At 42.7% G+C, this 21,674-nt stretch overlaps 1 protein-coding gene across 5 annotated transcripts; it reads right to left on the bottom strand.

Annotated features, from left to right (window-relative positions):
* Nucleotides 1-380: 380 nt before the first annotated feature.
* Nucleotides 381-16,157, bottom strand: CLTA (clathrin light chain A). 5 transcript variants are annotated; one of them, XM_027653218.1, is made up of 7 exons: nt 15,914-16,157; nt 9,375-9,412; nt 5,946-6,063; nt 4,520-4,631; nt 3,073-3,126; nt 1,851-1,886; nt 381-824 (listed from the first exon to the last, which is right to left on the bottom strand). In XM_027653218.1, exons 1-7 carry the CDS (start codon nt 16,122-16,124, stop codon nt 653-655), a joined length of 741 nt encoding a protein of 246 aa, XP_027509019.1. In that variant the 5' UTR covers nt 16,125-16,157; the 3' UTR covers nt 381-652. The 5 variants fall into 5 exon arrangements, with proteins under 5 accessions (XP_027509019.1, XP_027509020.1, XP_027509022.1 ...); XM_027653219.1 differs by having other exon boundaries at nt 5,946-6,060; nt 15,914-16,150; XM_027653221.1 differs by lacking the exon at nt 1,851-1,886 and having other exon boundaries at nt 15,914-16,154.
* Nucleotides 16,158-21,674: the final 5,517 nt, after the last annotated feature.

Raw genomic sequence — 21,674 nt, 5'->3', positions numbered from 1 at the left:
TGAGTCTAAGATGGGCAGCCAGAGTGACAGCAGAAAACTACACAGAACTGCTTACCTGCAGAAGTCAGTGTCCTCAGTTCCACTGAACAGAGATAAGCTCCTTAACAAGCCTGCTGCTGCAGTTTCCTAGAGCTTTTATCTAGTATGATAAATTGGATAGGGGAGCAGTTTTTAAACTAAAGCCCTCAAGAGCTTTAAGAAAGCTTAATGAAACAAGCAGGACAGCCTCACAGAGACCAGGAGCACTGCTGCCTGGACTAGTCACCAACAAGGTGAAATCACTAGGCATTATGAGAAATGTTTGCTCACACCCAGTTCAAACACCATCTGTCAAAAGGGAGCAGGACACCACCTTAATTCATCCAAAAGTCAACAACACATTTTGCTGTTTAACAGATCTTTAATATCAATAATGTGGGAAGTGACACCTCAGTGCACAACAGCACAGAGACTACAGTTTTGGAGGTTCTCCCATTTCAGACACAGAAAGGAAACATTGGGAAGAACATGCAATCAAACAATGATCAGATCTAGATACATCATGATGTTGTCCAAAAAAACACATTGAAACAATTAATCAAATTACTGCAAACATAGCTTCTCTGAGTAAGGTTAAGATATTGCATTTGTAGTGTTTCCATTGAGCTTTGCTTCAGCGAACCAGCGGAGCCTGCTTGAGTGAGATGAGGACCGAACGCATGCGGGACACATCTTTTGCCTGCTTACTAGACTTGGGATTAAAGTCACAGAGCTGAGCCACACGTTCCCACTCAGTGCCCGGAAAAACGTCTTCTGCATCATTCACAAAGGCTTCTTCAGCTGCCCTAAAAGCAATGCAATGCACTTTGTGTTAATGCCCAGCATATAAGACACTCCTTCTCTCTTACAGGATGCAGTTTCTTTCATAAGAATGTGACCTGACAGCTGTTTGTGGACATTATGGCCACTTAAGATCCCACTGCCCCAATCCTGGAGATGAAAGTAGATTGCAATAGTATGCTATGCACAAGCAGTGCTGAGGTTTGCTGTGTAAAATGTTGGAATACAGGTGTTTGGTTTTAAGAACAGTCATTGAGTCTTTGCCTAAGGAGTCACCACACAAACTGCCAGGAAGTAAGGTACTTCTATGTAGGCATTTTATTTATGGTAAAATGCCCAGGTCTTAACTAGTTAAGACCCTGCCACTTGATGGCTTATATTGGACATTTGCCAACTGGAAATTTACAACTGCCTGCGAGCATATCTTAAAACAGATTCCATTTGAGGATTTAAATCAGCCCCAAGGCCTACAGGCCATCATAAAACTATCTGCTGATGATTCCCAATGCTGCAGTGAAGCAGCACGAATCATAAGAATTTTGTTATGAATCCCATGCTTGTGAGTGCTATAGACTATGCTGTATTTTGGCAGAGGAGATGACTCGTTTGAGGTCAGCTCACAGAATAAATATGTTTCCATTGCTCTCACCCTACGGACACTCTAAGGAGGCTTTGTATATTACGTACAGGTTAGTGCCAGTGGCTTCCAGTTGTATTATTTTAGCATTTCTGTGCTGCCAATAGCATTGCTTCAACACAGGGATAACACTCCAGCATCTAGTTTACGTGAACTGTGGGGCCCTGGTAGCTGCCTGAGTGCAAGAGCAATAAGCATCAAGAGGTCAAACCAAATCCATCTACTCCAACAAGCAGTACAGAGAAAGCAGTGAAAATGACTTTCCCATGAGGGTTCAGCACTATTCACAGGGATGATAAGGTTACAGACACCACTGAAGACAAGGATCACTACAACACTGCTACTTTATGTGACATGACACTTTTAAGGGGCAGTGAAGATTTTTTTACTTAACTGTTCTAGGCTGTAGCAAGGATGATTTATGTTTGTGCTTAAAGGTGAAGAGAAGAAAAGAAACAAGGAGAGAAAGTTTAAGTCAGATATAGAAAATGAGAATGAGTTTAATGCAGATGATTAGCTGGCTGAACATGCACTAGTAGCTTAGCCTACATTCAGGAAACAGGCAGCCAGTTTTATTATGCAGCATTACACTGCACATTTGCATTGGACATATGAAAATAAGGGTTTTACTGCAAAAAAAATTTTAACAAAATCAACTCCAGGAGACTTCAGAAAAGTTAAACACCACCTGTAAGTCCATCATTTCACAAGTCTTGGTTTACATCCACCTACAGTTAGCTAATGAATTCCACACTGAACCTTCAATATTAATCCAGTCAAAGCCACAACACGGCTCACCAGTACACCTTCTAAAGGTGTCACCTTACAATCTGTGACGTCCATCTTTTAATTCAAGTCTACAAATTAAAGGAAGAAATTAAAATACATGAACAAGCCAATGACCACTGCATTCCTTCTACCCCTTGGAAACAAGCATACTCACTGGGGCTTGAAAGTCATGGCTGTGTTCTTATTGACCCATTAGGCTGGCAAAACATCTACACAGAGCTGCTCCTAAATGTCTTCCCAGCAGCTTTTGCTGATTTTCCAGTACCACCTTCTTGTACTTTTCATCTGTTCTCTTAACAGTCCCCCCTATTTCTACATGCACAAACCTCTTCTATCCTGATTTACGTCAGGTGATTCCTTTCTACCTTTCTTGGCTTACAGAGCTTTATGTGCAAGCACTGCTTGAGTATTTTTCTGATTATGTAGGCAAATGCCTATTACAGACTTAAACACTGCTTTTCTGTGGAAGGACTAAATACAGCATCCATGTGAAACTCTAGTCCCTAACCCACATACCCAGCAAAGCATCTTGCTAAGCAGTGTTCACTGGCCTGGAACCAACTGTAAACCCCTATGTCATTACCAAAATTCCAGTGGTATGTACACTACAAGACTTAATCTGAAAGCGCTACTTTGTGCAGCGCATACAAGAAAACTGCACTTAATACTGCAGATCAGAGTCGGTCCAAAAAGTAAAGGCTATTTACTTATATGAGATTGTACTGCCCTGATATATTCAGAATTCACCTTAAGACACTCAGCACTACTTCTGATCCTCCTCAGTATCTCGTTGACTAGCAAAGAGAATTAGTAGTTAAGCAACATACACATAACCAATCACGTCAGCGAAGGGTTGTTTGTAGAAAGCTTCATCTGCCACCCTAGGTAGCAAGTAGTCCAACAGGCAGGCAAGCAGGCAGGAGAAAAGAAATAAGGATGAGAAGTACAGAACACAGCTGAAGGCAGTTTTAACAAGCACATTAACCTTGCATCACCTAGACTTACTGTAACAGGAAAGCAGTTATCACATGGAATATATTAATTAAGCCATTGATCAGAGGGGCAACACAAAAGTTTTGCTACATCCTAGAAGTGTGGACCAGCTAGTTGAGGACTAGAGCTCCAATGTTAGCATTAGACTACTTCCAGTGAACAGAAACTACCATCAGGCAAGAGATCTCACCAGGCTCATGAGAACGCCAAAGACTCCAGCACAACACTTGTTTAATGGGCCCTGCTCCAGAATCCATATCCTGCACTCAAACATTGGCCATAATAAAGCTGTGGGGGTATCATGAGCTCTGCTCACCACATAAAAAGTACCAAACCTGTTTCCCTTTCTTGGCCCAACAAAAAGATAGTGGATTCCTCAGTGAATGGAAGTGGCAAAGCCATAATTCTGTAGGCAGTGTAAGCCTCCTTTCTTCCTTTAGAAAGAAGAGTAGTCTACCTAGGACTCCACTTACTAAAGACATCCTTGATGGCCATTTTCAAAGAAAAATGGTGTTTCAAAAAAAAACTCCAACCAACCAAACAAAACAGCAGTTCATCTTGAAGTCTGTGAGTTCCCAAAGTATACAGCAGTCCTGATGACTACCTGGACAGAATGAAGTAGAAATCTAAGTGGTGTTACATCGGTACTATCACATTTAGCTTTACGTAGGCTTGAAGTCAAAATTCCACAGGGAACCTCAGAAAGTGTAAGAGCTTACTGGACCAGCAGCCAAGTCATTAGTTTCTGCCACAGGGCCCATAATTAGACAATTCAAACCACCACAGACACAGTCAGCATTTAGTTTTTCACTAGTAGAACTGACTCACAGTATTTCTGAAACACTTCCAAAAGGAGCGGCAAAAGGTTTTAACATATAAATAATTTGTAGCAATGTCTAACTAGAACTCCATTTCTACGTGTTCTACAGATGGCAATAAGAATGCTGGTCTCGGGGTAGATAAATGCTAAAATCACTGAAGGCCTGTGCAGCCAGGAGCATGTCAACAAGTGGATAGAAAAAACATTTTCTGGCCATGTTCAAACTTTGTGTCTTAAGGAATCTTCAGTGATTCCGGATCATTCTTAACGCTTCCTCTTGCTATTCTTGGACATTTAATCTAGATTCCTTAAAAAAACTTAAAACTATAGTTAGTAGGAGTGTTTATTTTAGTGATCCGGAGGACTAATGCCTTAGGACATACCAGAAGTATTCTAACCTCCCTCCCCAGTTATTTTCATCTCCAGTACTGTAACTCTTCCAATGGCTGGACAAACTTTACCTGTTACTGGCTTTTGTTTTCTCAAGCTTTTCATCTTGCCTTGCATACCACTCTTCCAACTCCTTTATTGCTTTCTCTTTCCATTCTGCTTCCTGCTTTCGTGAGTTTGCATCTGAAGATTTAAGAATTGATTTGTCAGTCATGTTTGTTCCAGACATAAATTATTAACATTTCAAATGATGGCTCAGGATGCACTCCAGACAGTTGCTTCATCTACTCAGATAAAGGTAAGGAGATTTCCTGATTTATGCTATGAGAATTCTAAATACTATGAGCATTCAAAGGATTAGCTAAACAGAATTCCTGTGCTGCATAACTGGGACAGTCCACTTCAGTTCAGGATAGTGTTGTATTTGTAGACTAGTTCAGACTCAGTAAGTCTATTGCTCTGCAAACTGCTCAAACCTTGCTATGCCAGTATGAGAACAAACCTCATCAAACTTTGTCACTTTAGACAAAGTGAGGGAATCTGGCACTCAGCATACTTTTACAACAACCTACAGTTCAAGACAAGCTCATCTGCTGTAACTAGCCCAAAAGAGAATCAAGGTCAGCTCTGTCCAGAACCACATTTTACAGAAGTTTCTATCCTAACAATTTCAAGCAAAGGCTCTTTCACAATGCAAGTGAAAAGCATACCAGTTTATAGGCTCTTAGCATGGGTAGGTATCACTGCATTTAGTTTAGTTAATAATCCGCTACTGTCTTAATTTAGCTATTAGATTAAGATCTATGTGGCAACAGATGGCCTCAGCAATTACAAAATAAGCAATCTTTATACTTTGGAAAAAAGTACTGAGGACTGCAGTATTTATTTATTATTATTACTATCTTGTTTTACTTACAAAAGCTGTTCATTTTCTGTCAGCTTATCTGTAAGTACAGGTTCAGAGAGCCACTTGCTTGCTGACTTCCACACCAGTATTAAGTCTGCTTGCTGGAACACTCATCCAGACTTGCTGCTCAAACTCAAGAAGCATGTTAAGACTTGGAAGAGGCAGAGCCATGGCTGAGAAATCCACTGCTTAAGAATCACAGAATGGCTTGGGTTGGAAGAGGCCTTAAAGATCATCTAGTTCTAAGTCCTTCCTTCCACTAGACCAGACTGCTCGAAGTCCCTTTCAACCTGGGATGGGGCATCCACAGCTTCTCTGGGCAACCTGTGCCGGTGCCTCACCACTCTCACAGTAAAGGATTTCTTCCTAATAGCTAATCCAAACCTATCCTCTTTCAGTTTAAAGCCATTATAAAATGGTAAAAAGTCCCTTGTAAAAAGTCCCTCTCCCGCTCTCCTATCGGTCCACTTTAGGTACTGGAAGGCTGCTTTAAGTTCTCCCCAGAGCCTTCTCTTCTCCAAGGTGAACAACCCCAACTCTCTCGGCCTGAGAGCAGCTGACACTAAGTTACTCACAAATACCTTCCTTACCAAGTTGCTCCAGGCGTTCCTTTTGCTCCTCTCTCCACTTACGAATACTTTCTGGTTCTGACTGCAGTCGATCTGCTTGGGATATGGCAGCATAGCAGTTTGTAGGACCATTAGTCTCCTCAGAGAAAAGGAACAGTACAGTCATTTATACATGGCAACCGAATATTTCAGATAACTGCCTAGAAGCTACGCAAAATTAGTCTCTGTTTGAACTGAGCCCATTCATCTGATGTTATAACACACTTCCACTATTAATAGGAAAAACATCTTGCCAGAAATTACATCACGACTGAAGGAAATTAATACAGGACTGTCTCTAGAAATCAAACAAAAATTCAGGATGACTGGCAAGACAAGCACCACATGTACTTAGTGGCAGAGCACCAAGCCTGAAGAACACAGAAGACAATGCCTAGCGCCTTACTATACATTTGTAAGCCTAGATATTATCCAAGTTCATTTCACCTTAAATTTTTACTGTGAAAGTAATTTTTTTTATTATTTTGTGCATAGGAGTTTAAAACATTCTCTGCAACTTACTTGTCTACATCAGAGACATTTGTAAACCCAGCTGATACATTACAAAATTTGGATTGCTGCGTGCAGCTTATAACACTAGAGGCATTTCAATATTTAAGCATCAAAACAGGTTGAGTACTAGCATACTTTTTCCTATATAATAGCTCAAAGACTTGCAATGAATCATGGCTGGGTTTCGCCAACGAAGATTTAGGAAGGCTCTATCCACATTTGTTACAGGCACGTTGGTGGCTAATGAGGCCAGTATGAGATAGACACGTCTGGTTGCAAAAGGCACAGCAGAAAGACTCCTTAGATGGTATATTCTGCAAGACACAATTCTTTCTGCGTTGTCTTTTCTCCTCAAGGGTGATCCTGTGTGTGTTCTCAAAGGAGATAGCTGCATTATAGATGGTGTGTCTCCAGGCCTCCTGATTGGAGGCCAGAGTAGACCAGTTCTGTTGATCAATATGGCCAAGGCTGAGATGTTGTTTCAGGGAGTCCTTGTATCTCCTCTTCGGGGCTCCTCTCTTGCGGCAGCCGGTGGCAAGTTCACCATAAAGCAAGATCTTAGGGAGGCGGTGGTTGGTCCTTCATCCTTGAGACGTGCCCTGCCCAGCACAGCTGTGTTCTCATGAACATGGCCTCAATACTTGTGACTGCTGCTTGTTCTAGAACAGATGTTTTGGTCACAAAATCTGACCAGTGGATGTTAAGGATTGTACAGAGACAGCGTTGATGGAAGTGTTTGAGGAGTTGCAGGTGGTGGCGGTAGATGAACCATGATTCAGAACCACACAAGAGAGTAGACAGCACTATGGCTCTGTAAACACTGATCTTGGTGCTTTTCTTCAAGTGTTTATTACGCCAAACTCTTTTATGGAGTTTTCCCAAGGCACTATATGCCTTTGCTAACCTGTTGTCTACCTCCCCATCAATCTTACCATCCGAGGAGATGAGGCTACCTGGGCAATGAAACTGCTGGACTGATTTGAGCTCTGATTGGCCAATGGTGATATGGGGATGATGGAAGACTTCCTGAGGTGCAGGTTGATAGAGAACTTCTGTTTTCTCTAAACTGACTTCCAGCCCAAAGAGCTCATCAGCGTCTGCAAAGCAGGATGTTAAACGCTGCAGAGCTGCTTCTGTGTGGGCAACAAGGGCGGCGTCATCAGCATAAAGCAGCTCCTGGACAAGATGGTTTAAGGTCTTGGTATGGGCCTTCAGTCGCCTTAGGTTGAATAGGCTTCCATCAGTACGGTATTGAATGTAGATACCGTCCTGATCATCAAGGGCTGCCGTGGCCCTTTGGAGCATCATGCTGGAAAAGATTGTGAATAGGGTAGGAGCGAGAACGCAACCTTGTTTCACACCATTGGTTATTAGAAAGGGCTCAGAAAGTGCATTGCCATATCTGACTTGGCCGTGTTGATCCTCATGGAGTGAGATGATCACTTTAAGGAACTTGGGGGGACATCCTAAACGTTCCAAAATCTGCCACAGACCTTTTCTGATCACAGTATCGAAAGCCTTGGTGAGGTCGACAAAGGTTACATAGAGACCTTTGTTCTGTTCCCTACACTTCTCTTGCAGTTGTCTGAGAATGCAATGAATAGTGCTATCATTAATACACCGAATTCACAAAGCTAATCAATATTGTGCTATTTGCTATAGAGGATACTCCAAGTTTAACAATTTCTATTGCTTCATCCTTTCTTAGCCCTTAACAGAGCTAAGAAACCCCTCTCCTCAAAGTACCAGATTGACTGCAGTTAACAACAGATTTATTTGGCTGTGCCTTGCCCCTCTTTGGACCTCCTGTAGTCCTCAAGGAAGGAATAATGCAAAGAGAAGGAGTTAGCCTGGTGCAACACCACCAGGCTTCATATTCCATCCAAAGCAAAATACACTGGCCAGCTGCAAAGCCAACTAATAGCTAAAACAAAAGTTATATATAGACCATTCAGTCCATTTTTCCTCATAAAGAGGAAGCTCTATCAACCAAAGCAACTGGTCTCTTAGAATTTCAAACACAAAATCAAGGTATTTCATCTACCCTCTGTTGTATAAGGAAGCACAAAGGGCCAATAAAATACAATTTTCCCATCAATCTCACAGCAATGCTGAGGATATAGAAATATTAGCAGCAGTGAAAGTGGTTTGTGTTTCCACAGAGCTCCGCATTCACTTAAAATTCTAAGGAGAAGTAAGTAGCTCATATGTTGCTTCCTCCCCAAGCATTCATTTAATCAGGGCTAACCAGCCAACTGTGACACCAGGCAATGACAATGCCTTGGACAAACTGGTGTGAAATTCAGTTACAACACAGTGATTGCCTTAGCATGCCTCATTCATCCCTGACACTAATAAAGCAGGTATCTCCTCCTGTTGTCATTACCATGGTTGTCCAACATGCTTTCATATTCTGATTGAGCTATTTAGCCACCAGCTTAATTTCATGCAACTCTGTGTCACTAAGAAATAAGTAATGTTTTCAGTCAGCTCCTTGTAAGACCAATCTCAATAAGGCAACCAGGATGCATGAATTATCTTTAAAGAGCAAGCAAATCTGAAAACTCTGCCTTAAACTAGGTAATCAGAGCATGCTTTTAGCTTATCAGTGGCAAATCAATGTGAAGCCATATCACACAGCCTGTCAGCCTGCTTTACAGTGCTTATGTACTACTAAGCCACAATTCAAAATAGAGGCAACTTAAAGCAGCAGTCCAAGTTCAGAACAGGGGCATATTAAGAGCATTGACAACTTTATGAGATGAGCTACTAGAAGTTCCTTTTCAGAGATGAGACAAAAGTACATTAGAGATAATAAACGGGAAGTGTTAGTCTATATTAAGGCAAAGTTCTCAGAGTAGAACAGTACATTCTCAGTACAGAATATTTCTGTCTTACCTGAGAGACATCCCCGTTAACCACTCCATCAACAGCATCTGCAAAGAGGTGACTTGTTTAGTCATTTGAGAAAAGACAGAACAGCCAGATTTACTGATTTCAGTAACTTGTATGAAAAGCTTTACTAAAGTATCTAATGTGAGAGCTGTGAAAATGAGTGTTCCTTGATACCCTACAGGACACTTATTTTTCCCTGCACTTTTCTGGACAGGCATGAAAAAAACAGGCAGGTCATTATTTTGCAGAACCAGTAATATGAGGGAATTTCTTCACCATAAGATCCTACTTCAAACTGTATAAACAGTAGAGCTGATACTGCCGAGAAGCTGCTTCAGCATTCCAAAGATACTCCCACTTTCTCCTCCCAGTCTTAGAAGCTGACTGCTGTACAACTGTTCCAAAATTAAAATGGATGACTGTCACTGTTTCAGTGTCTACTTGGAAGACTGATAATCTGGCAGCCAACACTCAGTAATTCTTATCCTAGTCTGGTTACATCCTAATCAGCTCAAAAGATATAGCTAACATTCCTAGCAGCCACCTCTCTGCTACCATCTGTGATGACGTGCTTGGTAGCTTCCTACTTCAGCTGCAGCATTATTATCCCTGAAGTGACACTGGCAATTGATCCTCAGGAACTGATAAGCTACAGAACCTTAAAATTTCACCTTATTAAAACAGAGACATAGGGAACACATGTCAGTTGTGAGAGAAACTTCTAAGTTTGTGAAACTATTTAAATCTCTGGACTACGCAAAATACACCAAGATTTTCAAGAACTGCTAAATCTCAGCGGGGCATCTCTCTGGAGCAGCATCACATAACATCTGCCTGCATGATACACCAAGTATCTCTCACCCGTAATGCCACCATGGATAAGCTTATCACACAGAATTGTTTCCACCATCTTAATACACCCTTCAGTGAAAGAAGTGACTGTACCAAGCCCACACTACAGTAAGCAGAAATATTAAGTTATTTTGCACCATCTTCTTAAAAACAGATAGCTGACCCACGTAAAACTAAGAGCATTATGCTGCTGTATCTTTTATTTCTTTATGGCTAGGGGTGTACCAGTTTCATGCTACCAGTGTTAATGGCACACAAGAAGCTCTTTATACTCCCTTACCAGGGAAGTAGGTAAGTATTTTAAGTCTTTATCCCTGAGCCATGAATAGCAATCATTAACTGTGCTAGGTAGAGGACTGTAAACTCATCAGTTCAAGAATGGCAGTTAAGTTGGAAGATACATAGTTACCAACTTCTGTAGAAAAACACTCAAGTTAACAAAAATTAGCTTTTCAGTTATTTTTCAGAGAACCTAGTATTTTATAACTAGTATCCTGTATCTCAAACATGGTCGCTACTTTGTCTGATTGCTACTCCTCTGCAAGGTACAGGAGCCTTTTTGAAGACAAAAATCACCAGCTAGGTAAGAGGGCTTTTAAGTTTTGAAGATGCTTCCAGGAACAGTGGTAATATAATGAAGTTTTCTTGTCACGCCAACAGACACTCATGGTCTTCACTACTCAGGCTGGTAGACTGAGGTAAAAGGAACAACATCATTGCCAAGGACTGCAGCTCAGATGAAACAGACAGTTTGTCTTAAGGTCATTTTTCTTCTGCACAGGAACAGCCACTAACTGGCACTGAGCTGTCTCCAGAGGGCAACCAGGTCAGAGGCACCAAAAGTATTATAACAAACTTCCCATCTGTTTTGAGCTCCCTAGAACTTGTAACATGCAGAATCAGCATGCTGACTGAGCATACTGCAAGCAGAAGAGGAAATGGAACTGTACCAGTATGCTGTCATATGGCAATACAAGTATGGTAATTGGAATGAGACTAATAGTCAAACATCCCTTCATTTCGGCTCTCCAGTCTCAGTGCTTGTATAATTAAGTATGAAGTCTAGAAAAAGCTATCTGTTTGCCAGCCTTCATATGAATAACTAATGCCAGTTGTGTATCAGATATTTTTGTGCAATTTCATAACTGACTTCCTGCAGAAAAACTCTGAATACTGGTACTGCCATCATAATGTTTTCATCGGCCCTGAACAACGAGACCCCTCTACTGGCTTCAGAGTTCATTCAATTCTATCACAGTACTGCACCTTGAAGCTCCTGAAGTTAACAATCCACATTTAGAACTATCCCTTTCTAAGAAATGATCAATATTCCTTGTTGCTTGCTTCTGAACTTTTATTTCTAAGGACACTGTCCCAATGAACATGTCCAAACACCTACAGTTCTGCAACACGTGCTGACAACAGGATAACAGCGAACTTTCACACAGCAACCCAGACATTGTTTAGAGTCTGGAAGGGTTTGGAGAGGATAAGTCATACCAGCTACCTTGGATTCACAGGACAGACAAAACACTCAAGCTTGCCAGAAACACAAAGCTAGCACCAGGGCCTTCCACATTTACTACAGGTTACAAAAGAAAGGGTCGGGTAGTTTGAAGATAAATACAACCACCATTTTGTCACTTCAGTCCTAGAAGTCAATTTATGGCCTCAGAGGCTTTTCACAATGAGGATCAACTACTGTGAAGGCTTCCACATGCATTAATACCATTCAGTACCACTAGGCTAAAAGGAAGTTTGCTTAACCTTGTTCACCCACCTCTCTGAAGTCTTACTGTCAATGCATGAGGACTGTTATCAGAAGAGGCAGAGGCAGGGATTTGCAGACAACTGAAACACTTTTCTTGTGCTCTTTTAAAATGAAAGTACTTTTAATGAGTTACCTTCAGCATCTCTTTTAAACAGTAAGTATTCTACTTCTTCATTGCTACCTTCAGTGAACTAGTAGCTGTAGTTAAAGCAACAGAAGAACATAACCAAGTGTAATATATTCTGACATAAGGTTAAGTAACATCACCACTCAAGCTCTACTTTCCCATCCTTTTTCTTCTAGACACAGTCATGCTTCCCCTTTACCTACCTCTCAACTGTAAGACAATAAGAAAGTAGACCTTTCTACAAAGTTTTTGTTTAGATAGTTACACAAGAACCTGGGGAAGAAACAGTTTTTCTATGCATAACTCACCCACGTGCCTATGTGCAAAATAAAGCTAAGCAGCTTAGGAAGAGTGCTTCTTTCCTGTGTTTTAGTTCTAACCTGCTGTCATATCAAAACCCATTAGAGTTCCCTCAATAATCAATAAACAAGCACTAAACCACACCTGCAATAACACTGTGCCATAACAGCTTCTGTAATCTCCCAGTAGATGTAGTATTCCCTTGCAAACCAAAAGTTGGGTTTTTCTGCCCTGAGTTTCATAATAAATAATGCAGCATCACTAATACAACTTAAACAGATACCATTCCTCCATTACACGTTTCTTGGTGCTGCCTTATGGTGCTCCGAAGTATCAGATGGTGATTGCACAGCAAAACCTAGAAAAATGGCTGTTCAAAAGATTAAGAAAAAATATCAATAGTCACAGACAAGTAACTCGTTTTGTCTGTGGTGCTAATTACAGAGACAGGAGGAATAAATTCTTTGCCAAATAATTTTCAATTAAATTGATATTCACTTCCTGAAATGCTATTATATGCAGTTTCTTGACAAACACAAAACACAATTAAGTTTCTTAATTGCTAGAGCCTCGTGAATGTCTTCAGTAGACGGAGAAATGTCATTCAGTCAAGTTCATATAAAATTAACAGAGTTGTTTAAAAATGTGAAGGCAATGAGACTACTCAGCCTACATTAAACTTGTGTGTGTTTGCATAATTGTTAACATATATAACTGCTTGTCTTTGAATGAAATTTTCCATAGGAAGCTACTCAATAAACTGTCACAAGGTTTTTATATCGACATACAGGACCTAGAAGCCACACACTTCCACTTGAACTCACTCTCTCCTGCTCAGAGAACATAGTAAGTGAACTGATAAAACCTGAAGACCTAGTATTGTCAGACTGGAGAGAAATTAAGAATTTGACTGTAAATATATGTAAACATCGATTTATCACTGAAATCTCATGAGACATCAAGTTACTAATAACTAGGCAACAGCACTGTATTATTTGATTCATACAGCACTTCCTGCTTTCTGAAGCAGTGGTTATGCTTCATCTTTCACGGGAAATCAGTTTTTCACATGTCCAGGAAGCTTGAACAGGACAGCTCTCTACATAATGAATGGCCTACTGGATCAGGCCACTCTTCCACCCCTGACCAAGGCAACATGAAGTGATGCTGTGTGAGACACACGAGCCTGGCAACGCTCTGCCATTCCCCCCATACTCACCCAGTATCCACCATTACAACAATTAACAGAATTCCCAATACTGATATTAACAGTCCATGAAGCTCCTGTCCATGTATTTATCTAACCATTTATTAAGAGGCTTCAAATTAAAACCTGTCTGTTGACGAGACACTATGATTCTTAAAAGAGTATGTCAAGAAGCTGGTGATTGCTTGTCACAATATTTTGAAGTTAAGATCTTCAAACTTCAGTTGAGAGCTGCCCAAGTTATTTGTTACTTTTGGCCCAGTATTTAGAAAGAAAACTTATCCAACTGACCTGTGACCAAGGAGTTCAAAAAAGGTTACAGTTAAAAAAAGTAAATCCACAAATCCCTGATCACGACGCTTAAGCATTGACATAAGAATTAGTATTGTTTCAAGAAGAAATTTGCATTCACCTATTTAATTACAAAACAGCTTAATAAGCTAACATGCACTAGAGACTACGAATTCCTGATATTTATTAAGGTACTGGTCAGATGATAGGAAATCTCTAACACAAATGGCAACAGATCATTTGTCACCACGACTGAACCAGGACATTTTGCATGGCTGCAGTCTGCGCCTTTTAACACGGAGGGAGAGAGTAGAGGCTCTGACAGTCAACAAATCAATGTTCTGTTAAAAAACAAGACCATCAAAAGTCCACAAGCACCATCTCCTATCCCTATTTAATGGGCCAAAGCTCAAATGCAATCACAGTGCATATAAGGAAAGATGACACAAAGCTCACACATACACTTCCCAGATCCTGAGACCATATTATCATATTTATTATTTTATGAACCTCTTTCTAGAGAAAGCTCTCCAATAACACTTCTGCATTTCATGACAAATCAGTTGACGTGACTTGACAAAAAAATCTCTTGAAAAGCAGCTTAAGAACCACTTTTAGATATCAATTCAATCTAGAAGCATTTAACAGATTGACTTTTTCACAAGGAAATACTCTGCAACAGTCACACTGAATGCATGTCGAGCAGGAATGCCTCTTGCTGGTTCTAGCACCTTGTGAGAAAGACCAATAACAGAAACTTCTTCAAAGAAATTGGTTCCCCAACAGCTACTTTAATGTTCCATAGACTGTTTGGAACATAAAGCCAATGTTAGGCACAGTGTTTGTCTAAGGCTTTTGAAAGTAAGAAGCAAAGTGTCCACTGTGTCTGTTTCTGCACTACACACAGAATAACGGAAGTCAAATTATGTTTGATACCAAAACAGGATGGTGGTCTGATAACAATTATCCTCATGTTCTAGTGCTGGAGCAAGTTACTCCCTGGTAAACACCCTTTTTCACAGGAAGTATGTAAGCCATATGTTTTGGACTTCAGGAATGAGCTGGTCTTAAGGGCAGTGCTACCACTAAATAAGCACTGGAAGCAGCAGGTCTCCATTACTCAGTTTATCTAATTAACCTTTATTCCAAGAGATACTATAAACCTGCATCCTCATACGTAAGATATACACTGTTAATTTCAGAAATCAGGTTGCAAAATGAAGACTTCATTCTACAGATGTTCTGACAGGGAACTGGAGAGCAAAGTTATTCAACTTATTTTGAAGAATCAGAGTGGCATCCTTCCGCCATGGGAAAGGAATGTCATATGAGAACAAATATGTTCCTGTGGACCTAGTGATAAGCAGAAGCAAGGTCTTCCGAGAGTGCTGGAAGATCAACTCCTTTCCAGTCAGACTCCAGTTAAAACCTTTCATAATGATAAGTGTTTATTCAGGGCTGCTCTGGCTACCATCAGACTAACTGGAAACATGCTGATTCGTAGTTCCCTCCTCTGAACGAGGGTTCTGCAGTGTCAGGTTTGTCACATTCAGTACAAAGGTTACCAAGGAACAAAGGCTAAAGGTTTACTAAAATTAAACATTAGCTTAACTGCTCTCATACTTTAAGACTAAGATAAATCCCGCTGAAGACAAGAAACCCAAGGGGCAGATTTATTCTGCTTTCAGCGGCCCTTCCCTTCAGGCAGGCTCCTGGATTAGAGATCAGCGCCGTTCTCATCGGGATACACCTCGGGCATCTCCAAGACAAACTGCAGCCGAGGGAGTAGGGAGGCCGCTCACCTTGTGGCACAGCACACTCGGGACGGCCCTGACCCTCCCGGGGCCACCTTTGGGCAGCCGAGACCTGTTCGGGGCAGGAGCCGGGGCGAGGGTCCCGCCGGCACCGCCCCCGCCCGGACACGGCGCCCCCGAGGGAGAAGGGGAGCCGGGACCCCTCGCCCCCGTCCCCCGCGCCGCCCCCTCAGGCCGTACCGTCGCCGAGGCCCTCGGAACCCTGCAGCGCTTCGGGCACCTCGCCGTTCTCCAGGATGCCGTAGCCCTCGTCGTTCTCGATGCCCGCCATCTCGGTCTCCTGCTGCGCGAGGAAAGCGGCGGCAGGATCCTCCTCGGCGCCGTCGGGCGCCCCGTTGCCGGCCGGCGGCTGCTGCGGCTGCTGGGCACCGAAGAGCTCCATGTCGGCCATGGGGGCGGGCGCGCGCTGCGGCTCCGCACCGCGCCTACGCCGGGCAGCGCGCGGGCGGAGGAGCGGCCGCGCCAATGAGCGGCCAGCGCTGCCCGCCGTGGCCAATCAGCGCCCAGAGCGGCGGCGGGGCTGGCGGAACGCGAGCCAATCAGCGCCCAGAGCGGCGGCGGCGGGCGGGGTCTGTGCCTACCCGGCCGCGGCCCGGCCCGTGCGGGCCCGCCCTGCCCGGGGAGCCGCGCTCCGCTGGGAGCTGCTGCGGGCGCTGCTGCGGCCCCGCCCGCGCCCCGGAGAGGAGTGCGAGCCTGCGGAGCACGTCAGTGAAAACACCGGGTCTTCCCCTCTCGGGGGTTTTGGTTTTTTTTTTTGTATGTGTGTTTTTTCCCCAGCATTGGGAAGCTTAAAGCACGGAGTCACAGAGTGGGTCAGGTTGGAAAGGACCGCTCTGGGCCGTGTGGTCCAACCTCCCTGCTCGAGGAGGGTCGTCCCAGAGCACGTGGCGAGGGGTTGCGAGCGGATGGTTCTTGGATGTCTCCAGTGAGAGAGGCTCTGCAGCCTGTTCCAGTGTCTCCCTGCCCTCACAGTAAAGAAAATATCTAACCTGATTTTCCTGGTTTTCACTTCGTACCCATTGCTCCTTGTCCTATCAGTACTGTTCCTGATGAACAGTCCCAGCTTCCTCAGCCTGTCTTCATACCGGAGGTGCTCCAGTCCTGTTATCAACTTCGTGGCCCTTCTGTGGACTTGCTCCAACAGTTCCATGTCCTTCCTATGTTGGGGACACCAGAACTGTTTGCAGTACTCCAGGTGGGGTCTCACAAGAGCACAGTGGAGGGGAAGAATCACCTCCTTCAACCTGCTGACCACACAAATAGCTTATTGGCACAGCAGAGTGTAGAGGGAGGGAAAAATATTGCTGAAAGAAAGGATAAAATTACAGCCGCAGCTCCTAAGCTGATGCAGTTGCTGCAAGAGGTAGCTGTTTAACTCCACTTACATGCTGCCGTAAGTCTGTGTGTACATTTCATGGTATATTAGAGGTAATGCCTCTGCCTGCAGCCCACCGGGCTCCAGGGACACATGTCTCCAGGATGAAGGACCACTGCCTCCCTAAGATCTTGCTTTATGGTGAACTTGCCACCGGCTGCCGCAAGAGAGGAGCCCCAGAGAGGAGATACGAGGACTCCCTGAAACAACATCTCAGCCTTGGCCATATTGATAATAACTGGTCTACTCTGGCCTCCAATCGGGAGGCCTGGAGACACACCATCTATAACGCAGCTGATGCTTTTGAGAACGCACGCAGGATCACCCTTGAGGAGAAAAGACAACACAGAAAGAATCGTGCCTTGCAGAATTTACCACCTAAGGAGTCCTTCTGCTGTGCCTTTTGCAACCAGACATGCCTGTCTCATATTGGCCTTTTTAGCCACCAACGTGCTTGCAACAAACGTGGGTAGAGCCCTCCCCAAATCTTCATTTGCAAAGCCCAGCCGCGATGAGAGGTAATGCCACCCAGACCTATGTTATAGTCCAGCTGAAACACCTTTCGGAAAGAAAGGTTTCCCACGTGATCTTAACGGTGTGAGACAAACCACATGCTGAGTTACACTTTTTCTGCCACCCGTCAGCGTCATTTGCTAGGGGAAAAAAGCACAAGCAAACTCCTGAAGTGTGACAGAATGCTCCCTTCACCTCACTTAGTCAATTAAAACACATGCCTAGTTTCTCCTATGAAAACTCAATCTGGCATGGCAGGAGGCTAGACTTGCCTGAATTTTGTCTCCTAGGAGAAACACAGCAAGGTCATTTATTTTAAATAATCTCCAGCTGCCACAGGAAAACTAAAGAATTAAAAATAACAGCAGTAAGCAGGCCTATAGCTCACAATAGGAGACCGTAAAAATGAAATACCATCATGAAGTGCATGCCATGCTCTCACAGAAACTTGCTGACTTTGTCCCATAAGTTCCTCTAATGCACACTCCCATGTGCATTTTCATCACTCTTTTCTCCTTATGTGTAAACAAAAAGAGAATATCGCACTGCTTCCCTTTAACTGTGAATAGTGAATTTTGGACGACAGTCTAGCCACTTCCTCTTTTGCTTTTCCATCGCCTCTAAACCCTCGGGGGGGATTTCTGATGACTTAATGGCACAAACACAAATAGAACATTGTGATTTAAAATGAAAAGCAAATCCGGTTACTTGCTTGTCTTTAAATTGCAGAATAGGGATTAAGGCCTACGAAATATAAGCAGAATTACAATTTTTCAAATGGCCCAAGAAAATTGTTATCTGTGTTCCATCAGAACGAGTAACTGAGTGTTATTTGCCTTAGATGCAAAGGAAAATACAGTGAGTTGTTAGATCTGTTTTGATGATTAATTCAAAAATTTCTGTTACCTATAATTCAGATGCACCATGAAGTCCTTTTGCACTGACAAAGCTATTATTATTTTCCTGCTTTCTTACCCTGCAAAACAAGTCAAGATACTACCTTTTCTAAAGGCAGGTGTTACTGCTTAGAGACCAGTACAGAACATAAGAGTACTATACCCTTTGCAATTCATCCATAGTGGTTTGTTGATGTGTCACACTGAAGAGAAGTCTTTACTACAGAAATATTAAATGAATAAACCCTCATGGAAATATGAAATGGCAATCAGACTACAAAAGAGTTTCAGGATCGTTCTGTTTCTCTCCATTCTTTGAAAGAGGATGACATATAATTCCAATTTCTGTATGTACTGAGATCTGTTTTAGATGTAGTTTTAAAAGACATTTTTGAGCATTTATGAAAATATGGGTTTACAGTTCTGCAGTTCGAACATTAAGGAAATCATTGTAAGACTAGTGGGATTTTTACTGACTCTCTCAGAATGTTTTCCATTTAAGAAATTAAGAAATCATAGAATCAACTGGGTTGGAAAAGACCTCCGAGATCATCAAGTCCAACCCTTGATCCAACTTAATAAATAATAAATAATCAGTAGAGCAGATGTTCCCAGAGCAGAAAATTTAAATGCAAGTACTTACAGTCTGTAAGTATGCAGACAAGAAAGGCCTTGCACAACTGACATCTGGACATGAATCATATCTCAGGAAATCTCTCTATCTAGGACCTCATTGCACAAGAGCCCACAGTCAATGGCAAGTAGAATGTGAGAGCACTTAATGACTAAGATCTGGTTCAGGTCCCACTGAAATCAATTAGGACGTTCCCTCAACCTGCTGATGGCTAGGGACTTTCATGCTGTAGACAGAAGTTAGGAAAAACCCTTAGCTTTTCAGATAGGAAAACCTAGTATTTTATAACTACTCCTATATCTGAGAGATGGTCGCTACTTCATCGGATTGCTACTCCTTTGCAAGGTACAGGAGCCAGAAAGAACTGCTTTGAGAGGCACATAAATCTAACAGCATCTCTCTGCTCCACAGCAGCTACCCTGCACACCACTTCACATCAGTCTGGAAGCTCCCTCAAAGCAGATTTGTAGAGATCACTGCACAAACAGTGACTTGGGCACATAAAGCTACAGTTAACAGTTCTACTGAATGGGTTTATGAAGACTAAAACCCATGAAGAAAACATGCTTACACTTCACTGTCCTTCAGCTCAAGCCCATCTGCACTACAGACTCATGCTGCAGCTGTTCACCTTGTTTTGATGGGGCTGGAATTAAAGCTAAGCCAGGGTCTATAACTCATGCTGACATCAGCGTCTTAAATAAGCCAGCTGCCCACTCTGCCTACCTTGGAAGAGCAAAGAGCAAGTCACCTGGTACAGACAATTAAACTGCAGCCATGTGCTTATTGTTACAACACCCAAGAGAAGCCAGCCCTTTAAATCTATGTAGTTCTCATCCCCTGAAGGAAGGTAGTTGTCTCCCAAGAGAAGCTGCTTGAGTGCACTGAGTCACCAGCTAGGCAAAAGGGCTTGAAGCATCTCTGTGAAGCAAGCCACAGTGCTTTCAATTTATCATGCTGATTTGCTGTCATGAGAATTTAATTAGATGGAGTAATGAGGAGACAATGGGAGTAGCGTCCACAGTGTTAAACACAAACATTCCAAGAGGTGCGGCTGCTTTCCAAAGAACATCCAGTAGTAGATAAAATAAGAAATGTACCTACAACTAATAAACATGTGATGCTGTGGTGCTACTTCTTGCTGCTGTTTCAGCTGTATCTCTAATCATCACAGCATGCATGGTATTCAAGCAGAATCTGGGTAAGCAAAGGATAGAGATTGTTCCATGCCTAAGGGAAGCATGGAGCTGCACAAAGATCAACAGAGCAGAGGGACAGACTGTCAGAGGAGAACAGTAGGAAGTAATATGACAAGAGTAGCATAAAGAGGGAGGTTTGCAAATATGGGGTCAAGATACTTGAAATAATATTGTTGCCTGAAAGACTGCAGAGAAAAAAGACTCCAGGCCAATTTAGTGTATAAGATAAGATAACGAGAGCAGGTCCTTTAATCTCAGGCCTAAGGCCCAGGGAATATGTACCATGCACACTCCTCTAGACAGTGTTTCTGTGATTTTAAAATAAGGTCCATCCAATCCCAGATTTGTCCACCCCTGTTCTGCCCTGTTCTGCCTCCTGACATGCCCTGTCAGGAATTGGGTCTGGAGGAGTTTGGGAATCATCTTCTTCACAGCACACACAGTTGTTGGAGTTCCTCCAAAGTTCTGGGCTTGAAGGTTGCTGTGTCTGTATGATATCTTCTGGTCCAGGCCTTAGGGTGTTTTTCTACAATTCTACCTTGAAAAGAAGACTAAACATGCTAATGGAATTTTAGAGGGATTGAGATAAAATGGGATAATAGGGTTGGGTATCTGTAAACCTTATGCTACAGGGTAAGGGATATAATACAGCTACATTAAAATCTACATTCACTACACATCTAAAACCCATAAAAGTTTAAAAATCAAAAAAAAAGCTCTGAGGCATCAACATGAATTACAGGGTAAGCAAGATCACGAAGGTAAAGTCTTGGGAACCTTTTGAATGGATAGAGTGGAGCTAAAGAACCCAGGGAACAGAATGCAGTATAGAAGGTTTTTATAAGGAATTAGCCATTAACAGTGACAGGTGAATCACAGATTTGCTTTGGCTGGTTAGTCCAACCTGCTTGTTCAAGCTGAGTCAGAAAACACAGGAATCCCAGTACTGTCTCCAGTCTGGTTTTGAGCGCCCTCACAGCAAAATAAATAAATAAATAAGTGTTTTCTTGTGCTCAGATTAATTTTTTATTAGTTTTTAAATTTCTGTCGACTGGCTGCTGTCCTGTCACTGGGCACTACTGAAAAAAGCCTGTCTTTCTCTTCTTCATTTCTCTCCCATCAGGTTTTTATACATATCAGAGCGTCGGGGCCACAGGCAAGAAGACCCACAAACAAAAGGCTCTGATGTGTGGGGTTGGCCAGTTTTAAAAAGAACCCTCTCCCACTCCCGTGCCCCTCTACACGCGACCCTGCTCCTCCCCACCTCCCCAGGCTCCCCTCACCCCAGAAAAAAAAGCAGGGTGAGGGTGTACCCTACCCAGTG

This window comes from Corapipo altera, unplaced genomic scaffold (assembly GCF_003945725.1).
Source record: "Corapipo altera isolate COAL_440 unplaced genomic scaffold, ASM394572v1 61305, whole genome shotgun sequence".
NCBI lineage: Eukaryota > Metazoa > Chordata > Aves > Passeriformes > Pipridae > Corapipo > Corapipo altera.
Note: the sequence above shows the minus strand (reverse complement) of the source record. Positions and strands in the feature narration are given on the sequence as shown.